General features: G+C 41.3%; 1 protein-coding gene across 1 annotated transcript; it reads right to left on the reverse strand.

The window, feature by feature from the left end:
* Window positions 1-9,763: 9,763 nt before the first annotated feature.
* LOC128064430 (keratin-associated protein 9-2-like) lies at window positions 9,764-10,405 on the reverse strand. The gene has a single exon (XM_052657124.1). It carries the CDS (start codon window positions 10,403-10,405, stop codon window positions 9,764-9,766), a length of 642 nt encoding a protein of 213 aa, XP_052513084.1.
* Window positions 10,406-13,772: the final 3,367 nt, after the last annotated feature.

The following is a 13,772-nucleotide window of genomic DNA, read 5'->3' on the forward strand; positions in this document are numbered from 1 at the left end:
TGAGTGAACTTCGGGAGTTGGTGATGGACATGGAGGCCTGGCGTGCTGCAATTCATGGGGTCGCAAAGAGTCGGACACGACTGAGCGACTGAACTGAGCTGAACAAGACGATTCTAATTTTCCATGGGCCGGCCATCTCTGTCATGTGATGTATGGCAGAACAAGTAGATCCCATGTTCATTTGCCTCTTGTTGATCTTGTTCATCAAAAAGTGGGTCAGTGGGTCCAAAGTTGGACTATTCAGAATCCTATGACCATGTTACTATAAGCTGGTGGACAGTACTGCTGATAAGGACAACAAATCCATGTTTACAACATGGAATCTTGGTAAAGAAGAATTGCTGTCTTTTCCATGCACATGTAACCTAAGAGGAAAACTAGCCTGCCTTCAAGTTAGGTGGCTAGGCTTCCTGAGGGTGCTATTCTCTGCTCTGACTAACAGCATGTACAGCAGGGCCAGCCACGGTCAGGGCGAGCTTGTGCTGTGGGTCCACACACGTCCCCCACGCCGGCCACCACGGGTACTCCGTTTACGCTCTCTCGTATAAGCATCGATGCACCTAAAGACAGAGATGGGGTAAGAGATCCCAGACCTGTAGCTGTCCCGTGTCTCCTTCGTGGTAAACACTCTGGAGGTCATTGATGTGGGACACAAGGGGGGAACACCTTCTGCCCTCACACCTACCTCCATCTAAATAATTCTCCAGATCCCTTTACTTTCCACTCTTGCTCCTCCCTTGGCTCAATCCAAACAGACAGTCCTTTTACCACATGCAAATAGGCAAAGAACATCATTTCCTCAGGGCACATTTTCTCCAAAAAAAAAAAATATATATATATATATATACACATATATATAATGGACATGTGTACCTACTCACTGTTCACTTGAGTATTTTCTCTTTCCACTACCCTTGCACAGCAGAAGTGTTATCTGTCATAATCAAAGTTCTCCATTTGGCTTAAAAGCTTCTACTGAAGTTAACAGTTGATGAAATTTAAGATATTGAATGCTCATATATTATGATCAATTTGATTTTGTAGGAATCAAATGGAATTGGGTTGGTAATTATTTTAAATATTATTTTTAATTAGGGGATAATTACAATATTGCAATGGTTTCCACCATATATCAACATGAATCAACCATAGGTATATATATGAAGGAGGAAACAGACAGAACAGGCTCCATCTTGAAAGCAGGACTCCATCTTGGGCCGGACTGTGGACTTTGAGCTATATGGCCAGTATCTATAGAAGCGACATACAAACCGGAAAACCAGACCCCCTGGATGGAAGAGACCTAGGGCTCGTACTGTGACTCTCCATCACCTGAAAGAATACCCTAGTCATCTGTGTAACCCAATAGAATCATAAATTCTATTATGTGTATTGGGGTATGACCACAGGTCTAATAGGGAAATCCACTAGACCATTCAGGTATGACCCAAATCAAATCCCTTACGATTATACATTGAAAGTGAGAAATAGATTTAAGGGACTAGATCTGATAGACAGAGTGCCTGATGAACTATGGATGGAGGTTCATGACATTGTACAGGAGACAGGGATCAAGACCATCCCCATGGAAAACAAACACAAAAAAGCAAAATGGCTGTCTGAGGAGGCCTTTCAAATAGCTGTGACAAGAAGAGAAGTGAAAAGCAAAGGAGAAAAGCAAAGATAGAAGCATCTGAATGCAGAGTTCCAACGAATAGCAAGAAGAGATAAGAAAGCTTTCCTGATCGATCAATGCAAAGAAATAGAGGAAAACAACAGAATGGGAAAGACTAGAGATCTCTTCAAGAAAATTAGAAATACCAAGGGAACATTTCATGCAAAGATGGGCTTGATAAAGGACAGAAATGGTATGGACCTAACAGAAGCAGAAGATATTAAGAAGAGGTGGCAAGAATACACAGAAGAACTGTACAAAAAAGATCTTCATGACCAAGATAATCATGATGGTGTGATCACTCACCTAGAGCCAGACATCCTGGAATGTGAAGTCAAGTGGGCCTTAGAAAGCATCACTACAAACAAAGCTAGTGGAGATGATGGAATTCCAGTTGAGCTATTCCAAATCCTGAAAGATGATGCTGTGAAAATGCTGCACTCAATATGCCAGCACATTTGGAAAACTCAGTAGTGGCCATAGGACTGGAAAAGGTCAGTTTTCATTCCAATCCCAAAGAAAGGCAATGCCAAAGAATGCTCAAACTACTGCACAATTGCACTCATCTCACATGCTAGTAAAGTAATGCTCAAAATTCTCCGAGCCAGGCTTCAGCAATACATGAACCATGAACTTCCAGATGTTCAAGCTGGTTTTAGAAAATGCAGAAGAACCAGAGATCAAATTACCAACATCTGCTGGATCATGGAAAAAGCAAGAGAGTTCCAGAAAAACATCTATTTCTGCTTTATTGACTATGCCAAAGCCTTTGACTGTGTGGATCACAAGAAACTGTGGAAAATTCTGAAAGAGATGGGAATACCAGACCACCTGACCTGCCCCTTGAGAAACCTATATGCAAGTCAGGAAGCAACAGTTAGAACTGGACACGGAACAACAGACTGGTTCCAAATAGGAAAAGGAGTGTGTCAAGGCTGTATATTGTCACCCTGCTTATTTAACTTACACGCAGAGTACATCATGAGAAATGCTGGGCTGGAAGAAGCACAAGCTGGAATCAAGATTGCCGGGAGAAATATCAATAACCTCAGATATGCAAATGACACCACCCTTATGGCAGAAAGTGAAGAGGAACTAAAGAGTCTCTTGATGAAAATGAAAGAGGAGAGTGAAAAAGTTGGCTTCAGGCTCAACATTCAGAAAACAAAGATCATCGCATCTGGTCCCATCATTTCATGGGAAATAGATGGGGAAACAGTGGAAACAGTGTCAGACTTTTTTTAGGGGGGGGCTCCAAAATCACTGCAGATGGTGATTGCAGCCATGAAATTAAGACACTACTCCTTGGAAGAAAAGTTATGACCAACCCAGATAGCATATTGAAAAGCAGAGACATTACTCTGCCAACAAAGGTCTGTCTAGTCAAGGCTATGGTTTTTCCAGTGGTCATGTATACATGTGAGAGTTGGACTGTGAAGAAAGCTGAGTGCTGAAGAATTGATGCTTTTGAACTGTGGTGTTGGAGAAGACTCTTGAGAGTCCCTTGGACTGCAAGGAGATCCAACCAGTCCATTCTGAAGGAGATCAGCCATGGGTGTTCTTTGGAAAGACTGATGCTGAAGCTGAAGCTCCAGTACTTTGGCCACCTCATGTGAAGAGTTGACTCATTGGAAAGACTCTGATGCTGGGAGGAATTGGGGGCAGGAGGAGAAGGGGACGACCGAGGATGAGATGGCTGGATGGTATCACCGACTCAATGGACGTGAGCTTGAGTGAACTCGGGAGTTGGTGATGGACAGGGAGGTCTGGAGTGCTGTGATTCATGGGGTCGCAAAGAGTCAGATACAACTGAGCAACTGAACTGAACTGAACTTACAGTCCCCTGATAGAATTCACTCACAGAAGCTACAAATCAAAGATAGAATATTCCAACTGTTTGGTTGTTTAGTTGATGCTTCCATACCTCTGGTGCTGTGACATCCTACTGCCTTGGTAACCCATTCCATTTTCAAGCATCTCTCATAAATAGGAATTGATTACTTTAGGATTTCTACTCCCCCCCCCCCAATCCAGTCTCCTGAATCTTTTGCTCACTGGAATCACTTGTTAGACAGTCAGAATGGCATTGCTGAGCTGTTACCCTTCCCAGGAGAAGATACTTGTAGTGCAAAATCACATTGATTTCTCCCTTATCCCTGGCATGTGCTCGCTCTCCCACCTCTTGGGATGTGCTTTTCATTATGCCCAGTATTTGCCTACTGACTACAGAACCTTAAGATTCTCATTTTCCCCCAAGACCTCTATCACTGACCTTTTCTATCAGATATGTAGTGTTAAGGTTAAGTCAGAGTAGTTTCCATAAATATTCTAGATGTTACCAGATTCTAGTTTAGTAGAATGAAATATCATTGAAACAAATAGACATACATGATCATTCTTTTGACTTTTATTTTGTGCCTTTGTAAAATGCTCCTAGTGTACACTATCTACTTTCTGTACTAAGTTCCCTCATAGATTTGTGCTTCTATTTATCTTATCTTCAACCATAAGTTCTCCATGGTGGAAAAAGACATTAGCTCTCAGTTATGGGAATTAGTATCATAAGGAAGAGAGTTCACATTTCTGTTCTGCTAATCATTAACACTTGATTAGGGGAATATATACATAAGTCACCTCAAGAATTGTTTATATCTATTTTCCTACTACTCTCTTTCTATATATTTTATCTACCCATGGATTAGAAGTATTTTCTTTCTCTTTCTCTCTCTTTCACTGGGTCAGTCAGTGTGCAAGTAGACACCTTTTGAAAAAACCACAATTCTTATATTTTCAGGGATATCTCAAAACAAATTGATTTGTCACCATCATTAGTAGAGAATCATTTTTTCTCTTACTTGTTCCATGGTGATGTAAGATTTTATCTGCTTTATTTTTCTGTATGCCTGACTTAACATCAACCATTCTCAAATTTATAAATTATTTAACTTCCAAGTCATAGTATTAATAAGAATCTATAGCACATCTATAGAGAACAGCAGAGTTTAGTGCTGCCCTCAATGATTAAAGAATACACGAGTAATAACTGCCAGCCCATTTGTGGTCTATAGACTTTTTGATGATGGCCATTTTGGTTGGTGTGAGATGATACCTCATTGTAGTTTTAATTTGCATTTCTCTAATAAAGAATGATAGTGAGCATCTTTTCATGTGTTTATTTGCCATCTTTATGTCTTCTTTGGGGAAATGCTTGTGAGAGGGTAACAGGCAGGAAGACCAGGGGTCTCCAAATGGAGGAAGTAAGCTGCAAGTGTCGGACATTTTTTATCTCTCTCTTAAGTGGCAGGAGGAAACAAACGATAAGTGTTAAGATTTTTTTCCCCTTCTCTATACAAATTTAAAAAGAGGTTTCTCTTAAAATTCTGTGTTGCCATGATGGCACCTGATTCCACCTGAACTTAACTTCTCAAACCTTGAGCTAATCAATGCATTTTTCTTATGGAAATGTTTGTCTTAAGCTATGTTAATGTACTATGTATTTACCCTAGACACTGTCTTCAAGTCGGTTCCACCTAAGACTCAGAACCAACTTGACAAACCAGTATGGTTTACTTATACATTGTTCTCCTAATCTATGTTAATGAAATTATATATTTGCTTGGTAAACTGCCTTTCTTCAAGATTCATGTCAATCGTTTTATGGACCAGGATGACTCAGCTGGTGCCAATGTTATCTCAAAATGCATGTTGTGGGTGAGGGGCCTGGTGCCATTCTCTGAGTTTTGAGAAATTTCCTTTCTCTGATTAGCAGACTGCTAGTAGCTATATAACATCCAGCTAAAGACTAGCAGCGGGGCATTCTCTCCGCCCCTTTCTGATGTCTATGTCAGAAGCTTTCTCTACTTGTTTATACTTTAACAAAACTTTATTACACAAAAGCTCTGAGCGATCAAAGCTTTGGGCCTGGATTGAATTCTTCTTCTCCGGAGGCCAAGAATTCTGTCGTCTTTCATGGTTTAGCAACAACCTTTCACTTGTTTAGTTCATCTGGCCACTTTTTGATTGGGTTGTTCGTTTTTCTGGTATTGAGCTGCTTGGGCATATGCCCTCAGGAAACTTTAATTGATACCTGTGGCGGATTCATGTTGATGTATGGCAAAACCAATACAATATTGTAAAGTAATTAACCTCCAATTAAAATAAATAAATTTATATTAAAAAAAAGAAAAAACACATCTGCCCCAATGTTCATTGCAGCACTAATTTACAATTGCAAGGACATGGAAGCAACCCAGCTTTCTATCAACAGATGAATGGATAAAGAAATTATGGTACATAATTGTGTACATTCCATACACAATGAAATATTACTCAGCTATAGAAAGGAACACATTTGAATCAATTCTAATGCAGTGGATGAACTTAGAGCCTATTATACGAATGAAGTAAGTCAGAAAGAAAAAGACAAATATTGCAAATTAACACACATATATAGAATCTAGAAAGGTGGTACTGATGATCCTATTTGCAGGGCAGAAAAGGAGATACAGACATAATGAACAGATGTATGGTCACAGTGCAGGAGGGAGAGGGTGGCATGACTTGAGAAAGAAGCATCAACACATATACATTACCATATATGCAGTGAACGTGTGTATATGTGTGTGTATGTGTGTGTTCATCACTCGGCCAAGTCTGACTCTTTGAGACCCCATGAACTGTGGCCTGCCAGGCTCTTCTGTTGATGGAATTCTCCAGGCAAGAACACTGGAGTCATTCCCTTTTCAGGGGGCTCTTCCTACCCAGGGTTTGAACCCAGGTCTCCTGCATTGCAGGCAGATTCTTCACCATCTGAGCCACCAGGGAAGCCCATAAGGTGGATAGCCAGTGGAGATTTGCAGTATGATGCAGAACCTAAAGCTGGTGCTCTGTGATGACCTAGAGGAGGGGTGAGATGGAGAAGGAGGTGGGAAGGTGGTGTAGGAGGAAGGGATATATGTGTTGTAGCCACACGTTCCGGGAAACAAACTCACTCAGAAGGACAATGCAGAGAGTGGAGTGCAGTTTATTACACCAGCGGGCCCAAGTAGAGTCTCCCCTTAGCCAAAGACCCCGACCAGTTTTTGTGAAAACCATACATACCTTAAGTGTACTTGCCCAATCCAGCCTCCCCAAATTCTCTGAAACTAGTTTGAACAAAGGAAAAGAAAGACACAATCAAAGTTAACTTGTGATTCTTATGCGTTAAGCCTAGGTAGTTAGCAGCGGACAATTATCAATAGACCTGTGGTCATACCCCAATCAGCATAATAGAATTTATGATTCTATTGGGTTACACAGATAATTAGGGTATTCTTTCAGGTGATGGAGAGTCAAAGTACGAGCCCTAGGTCTCTTCCATCCAGGGGGTCTGGTTTTCCAGTTGGTATGTCGCTTCTATAGATACTGGCCATATAGCTCAAAGTCTACAGTCTGGCCCAAGATGGAGTCCTGCTTTCAAGATGGAGCCTGTTCTGTCTGTTTCCTCCTTCATATATATATATACTTATGGCTGATTCATGTTGATGTATGGTGGAAACCATTGCTATATTGTAATTATCCTCTAATTAAAAATAATATTTAAAATAATTACCAACCCAATTCCATTTGATTCCTACAAAATCAAATTGATCATAATATATGAGCATTCAATATCTTAAATTTCATCAACTGTTAACTTCAGTAGAAGCTTTTAAGCCAAATGGAGAACTTTGATTATGACAGATAACACTTCTGCTCTGCAAGGGTAGTGGAAAGAGAAAATACTCACAGTGAACAGTGAGTCAGTACACATGTCCATTATATATATATATATATATATATATATTTTTTTTTTTTTTGGAGAAAATGTGCCCTGAGGAAATGATGTTCTTTGCCTATTTGCATGTGGTAAAAGGACTGACTGTTTGGATTGAGCCAAGGGAGGAGCAAGAGTGGAAAGTGAAGGGATCTGGAGAATTATTTAGATGGAGGTAGGTGTGAGGGCAGAAAGTGTTTCCCCCTTGTGTCCCACATCAATGACCTCCAGAGTGTTTACCACGAAGGAGACACGGGACAGCTACAGGTCTGGGATCTCTTACCCCACCTCTGTCTTTAGGTGCATCGACGCTTATACGAGAGAGCGTAAACGGAGTACCCGTGGTGGCGGGCATGGGGGACGTGTGTGGACCCACAGCACAAGCTCGCCCTGACCGTGGCTGGCCCTGCTGTACATGCTGTTAGTCAGAGCAGAGAATAGCACCCTCCGGAAGCCTAGCCACCTAACTTGAAGGCAGGCTACTTTTCCTCTTAGGTTACATGTGCATGGAAAAGACAGCAATTCTTCTTTACCAAGATTCCATGTTGTAAACATGGATTTGTTGTCCTTATCAGCAGTACTGTCCACCAGCTTATAGTAACATGGTCATAGGATTCTGAATAGTCCAACTTTGGACCCACAGACCCACTTTTTGATGAACAAAATCAACAAGAGGCAAATGAACATGGGATCTACTTGTTCTGCCATACATCACATGACAGAGATGGCCGGCCCATGGAAAATTAGAATCGTCTTGTTCAGCTCAGTTCAGTCGCTCAGTCGTGTCCGACTCTTTGCGACCCCATGAATCGCAGCACGCCAGTCCTCCCTGTCCATCACCAACTCCCGGAGTTCACTCAGACTCACGTCCATCGAGTCCGTGATGCCATCCAGCCATCTCATCCTCGGACGTCCCCTTCTCCTCCTGCCCCCAATCCCTCCCAGCATCAGAGTCTTTTCCAATGAGTCAGTTGTTTGCATGAGGTGGCCAAAGTAGTGGAGTTTCAGCTTTAGCATCATTCCTTCCAAAGAACACCCAGGGCTGATCTCCTTCAGAATGGACTGGTTGGATCTCCTTGCAGTCCAAGGGACTCTCAAGAGTCTTCTCCAACACCACAGTTCCAAAGCATCAATTTTTCGGTGCTCAGCCTTCGTCAAAGTAGTACATGTATATCCACAAAGGTAGTATCCGTGGTTTGAGAAAGTGAAGTAGCAGTGAACCCTCTCACTTTAACTCAGGGTAACATACATGGGAATCTGTTCTTCCCCTCGCCATGGATCTACACTCTCCTGGATTGAAGGTTTTATACTATGAAAGTCACATGTTTTAGGGAATAAAGTCTGTTCAAACTGTCATCTGATCATTTTGGACTCCTCATCTAGATAGACCAGTGGGCAGAGAGAGGAGTTACTAATTGCTGAGGGGTCATTACCGTGAAAAGATAGAGGGCAGGGAGAAATAGTCTGCACATAATTTCTTTGGAGTATCTCATGGTGTGTCCAGGCCCAGCAATAGATAACCACATGAACAATGACAGCAACTATAGCTCGCCAAGGACATATTCACGAGGTTCAGACATCTATTCATCCTTCCTCGGGATGTAAATGCAAGTGCCCTTGAGCAGGAACAGAAGACTTCATCCTGGATGAGTCTGTTTATTATTAGGTAAATCACACTACACAATGAAATGGGTTTTTAATAATGAGATAATAATTAGGAAGGGGGCTAATAGGATGCTCATACTGGATAAGACATATAATATATAAATCTATATATGAGGAATGTGGTGCAATAAATCAAACACATACAGAAGAATTGTGTGAGAAATTCTCACATTTATTGAGAAACATACAGGTAAAACCCAAAGTGATTGTAAAAGGAGAAAGCATGATACAAGAACTATGAGGGTAGCAAAAGAGAAAATATGATTATAAAGTTTATGATAGGCTATAGAAACCTATAGGAACATTCTGAGATCTGGTTTTCTTAAGTTACTCAGAAGAACTAGATGGTCAATCCTATTTTCAGAGTCAAAACCAAGACATACTTCCTTATCACAGATGCAGGAAGGTGGCACATGGTCCTCCTACACTAGAGGAAGACAACTGGAGGAAGCCCCCTGCACTCCGTCAAGCTACTTCACAAGCTCTTAAGCAAGGAGATGAGTAACTGAAATTCTGGTCGAGCATGTCAGTTGTCAGCAAAGTCTAGGCAGTGATTTTGTTTTGTCCCCAGGTAGCAAGTCAATTAATAGAAGGTGCTGTATAGGGACAGTGGATGCTTGGCAAGGTGATCAGCAGCAGGAAGGCTGGCAGCAGCTGGACACACAGCTCGGGCGGCAGCAGGTGGTCCGACAGCAGGTGGTCTGACAGCAGACAGGGCGGCTGCAAGGCTGGCAGCAGCTGGATCCACAGCTCTGGGCTTGGCACCCAGGCAGGCAGCCGCATGTGGGGTGGTAGCAGGTTCTATGGCAGTACACGGGTGCACAGGAAGCTGGCTGACAGCAGTTGGAACCACCGCAGGTTTGTCCACAGCTGCTGGATCCACAGCAGGTGGGCTGACAGCAGCTGGTCACACAAGTAGGTTTGCAGCAGGTGGTTTCAGTGATTTGACAGCAAGTTTGGGGGCAGGAGGGCTGACAGCAGCTGGACTCACAGCAGGTGGGCTGGCAGCAGGTGGTCGCACAAGTAGGCTTGAGGCAGGTGGTCCTGCAGCACGTGGTCTGACAACTGATAGGGCGACAGCAAGGCTGGCAGCAGCTGGGCCCACCGCAGGCGGGCTGACAGCAGGTGGTCACACAGGTAGGTTTGCAGCAGGTGGTCCTACAGCAGGTGTTTTCACTAGTCTGATAGCAAGTTGGGGGGCAGCAAGGCCGACAGCAGCTGGACTCACAGCACGTGGGCTGGCAGCACGGGGAGCAGCAGGAGTGAGTCATTTTGTCAGTGGTGGAGTGTGGACTCCTGTTCAGAAGTGAGTTTCTCAGATTCTGATGACTACTTCTGTTCTGAGGCTTTTTATACACTGGACCCCCAGTGTTGGGACCAATAAGCAAGACTTTCCTTGTGTATGTCGTTTTTGTAGTCAATGGGAAATTATCCAAGAGGAAATGATTTCTTTAGTGTTTTGAGGCCTATTTAAATTAGTGTTTGATCTTCTTTTTAATTAGGAGTAGCACTTAAGAATAATTTCCAGAAGTGAAAAAGAATAAGGAATCATCGCAGCAGCATCTCTGGCATGTGACATCATCAGGTCACGGGATAGTTCTTCCTGCCTTGGCCAGGGTCAGAACAGTCACCTTTTCTTTGTTCCTTTGACTGTGCTTAGGTTGAGACTTGCTGGATGCTGATGCATTCTGTGATGAATGAAGCCTGCTAAAGTCCAAGTCTGATCTCAGACAAAGTATGAGATTCAAGATAATCACGTGTATCTATATACATGTCTTTCTTTTTTTAAAATTTTTTAAAATATAAATTTATTTATTTTAATTGGAGGTTAATTACTTAACAATATTTTATTGGTTTTGCCATACTTCAGCATGAATCTGCCGCAGGTATACACGTGTTCCCCATCCTGAACGCCCCTCCTACCTCCCTCCCCATACCATCCTCTGGGTTGTCTCAGTGCCAGGACTTGGAAGCAACCTAGATGTCCATCAGCAGATGAATGGATAAGAAAGCTGTGGTACAAATACACAATGGAATATTACGCAGCCATTAAAAAGAATACATTTGAATCAGTTCTAATGAGGTGGATGAAACTGGAGCCTATTATGCAGCGTGAACTAAGCCAGAAAGAAAAACACCAATACAGTATGCTAACGCATATATTTGGAATTTAGAGAGATGGTAACGATAACCCTGTATGTGAGACAGCAAAAGAGACACAGATGTATAGTCTTTTGGACTCTGTGGGAGAGGGAGAGGGTGGGGTGATTTGGGAGAATCATACATTGAAACCTGTATATACATGTCTTTCAAATCAGTAATGACTGACCTAAAATGTTTCCCAGCTTCATTAGGTACATTTAGGTAGAAGGTGTTGACAGGTTGTTCTTCACTAATTTTTCGGCACCAAAGCTGGAATGCAGGCAAAAGCTGTACCCTGTTTCCAGGCAACATCAATGCATTAATGTCCCATCACTATTTTTAGCTGGATCAATCACCTCTGGTGAGACATCACAACTTGCACATACTCGCTTTTATAATTTGTGACAAATAGGTAGATAGGGTGGTTAATTGATAGATTTATATATTTCAATAGATTTGAAATGTGTCAGCCATAATTTCTTAGAGTTTTTCCTGCCCTCTCTTTCAGGTATGCATGTAAGAGTGTAACTGCCATGCCATAGGGAAAGCATACAATCAACAGCGGTGGAAACAATGAAAGTGTTTCAATATTTCTCTACAGCAGTGTCATGTACTCTCCTGCTATGAGACTTCTGAACTCTACTGGTATGTATCTATCCTTGGTTGTTTGTTTTAAATTGAGCTGTAATTGACATGGCCTTATGTTGTTTTTAGGTGTTCCACATAATAATTTGACATTTGTAGATGTTGCAAAGTTATCACTGTAGTAAGTCTAGTTAACGTTAACATCTGTCACAATTAATAGTTACAAAGTCTTTTTTCTTGCATGAGAGCTTTTAAAATCTACTTTTCTAGCAACTTTCAAAGATTTCAGTATTATTAACTCTGGTCATTATGCTGTACATTACATTCCCCATGCGTTTATTTTATAAGTGGAAGCCTGTGCCTTGTGATCCATTTACCTATTTCACCCACCCCACCTCCTACCTCTGGCTACCATTGATATATTCTATCTACGAGTTCAGTTTTACAAAAAATTTTTTAAGATTCCATGTATAAGTGAGATCACATGGTAATTGTCTCTCTCTAGCTTATTTCATTTAGCTTAATGTCCTCAAGGTCCATTCACATTGTCGTAAATGGGAAGATATCCCTCTATTCATCATTGAATAACATTCCATTATATAAGACGTTCCATGTTTTCTTTATCCATTCATCCATTGACAGACACTTTGGTTATTTCCATGTCTTGGCTTGTGTAAACAGTGCTATCATGAACATGTGGCTGCATCAATCTTTTTGAGTCAGTGTTTTTGTTTTTTTTAGATAAATGCCAAAAAGTAGAATACTTAGATCATATTCTATTCTCCCCATGTCCCATTTTTAATTTTTGAGGAATCTCCATACTGTTTTTCATAGTGGCTGCACCAATTCACATTTCAACTAACAGGGAATGGGGTTCCCTTTTTTCATATTCTCATTAAAACTTTGTATGTCACCTTTTTGATGATAGCCATGCTAAAACCAGTATGAACTGATATCTCATTGCGGTTTTGACTTGCATTCCTGTTGATTAGTGATATTAAACACTTTTTCATGTACCTGATGGCCATTTGCATGTCTTCTTTGGAGAAGTATCTCTTTAGAACCTCTGCCCATTTTAAATGAGATTGTTTCATTTTTGCTATTGACTCATGTGAGTTATGAGTCATGTGAGTTATTGAGTTACACATTTGAATGTCAACCATTTATGAAATATGATTTGAAAATATTTTCTCTGAATTCAGTAGGTTTCCCTTTCATTTGGTTGATAGTTTCCTTTCCAGGCATAAACTATTCAATTAGTCCCACTTTTAGATCTGTTGCCTTTACTTTTGGTGTCAAATCCAAAAAGTCTACCCTGAGACCAATGTCAAGGAGCTCACTATCTATTTTCTCTTCCAGGAGTTTTATTAGCTCAGGTCTTAAGTTCACGTTTTTAATCCATTTGAGTTATCTATTTCACCCACCCCACCTCCCACCTCTGGCTACCACTGATCTGTTCTATCTATGAGCTCAGTTTTAGAAAAAAAAAATTTTTTTTTGATAGCCAGTTAATTGTTTTTGTTTTTTTTTAAACACATTTGCCATTTTTATTTAACCTGCATGGTTTTTTTTTTTTTTTTGAACTTCCAGCTGTTCAAGCTGGTTTTATTTTATTTTATTTTTTAGTTTTTTATTTTTTTAATTTTAAAATCTTTAATTCTTACATGTGTTCCCAAACATGAACCCCCCTCCCACCGCCCTCCCCATAACATCTCTGTGGGTCATCCCCATGCACCAGCCCCAAGCATGCTGTATCCTGTGTCAGACATAGACTGGCGATTCAATTCTTACATGATAGTATACATTTTAGAATGCCATTCTCCCAAATCATCCCACCCTCTCCCTCTCCCTCTGAGTCCAAAAGTCCGTTATACACATCTGTGTCTTTTTTCCTGTCTTGCATACAGGGTC

The sequence above is a fragment of the Budorcas taxicolor genome, chromosome 19, assembly GCF_023091745.1.
Source record: "Budorcas taxicolor isolate Tak-1 chromosome 19, Takin1.1, whole genome shotgun sequence".
NCBI lineage: Eukaryota > Metazoa > Chordata > Mammalia > Artiodactyla > Bovidae > Budorcas > Budorcas taxicolor.

What these genes read in the sequence shown, in the direction of transcription:
- LOC128064430 (XM_052657124.1), bottom strand. Translation starts at nt 10,405, where the DNA reads ATGACTCACTCCTGCTGCTCCCCGTGCTGCCAGCCCACGTGCTGTGAG.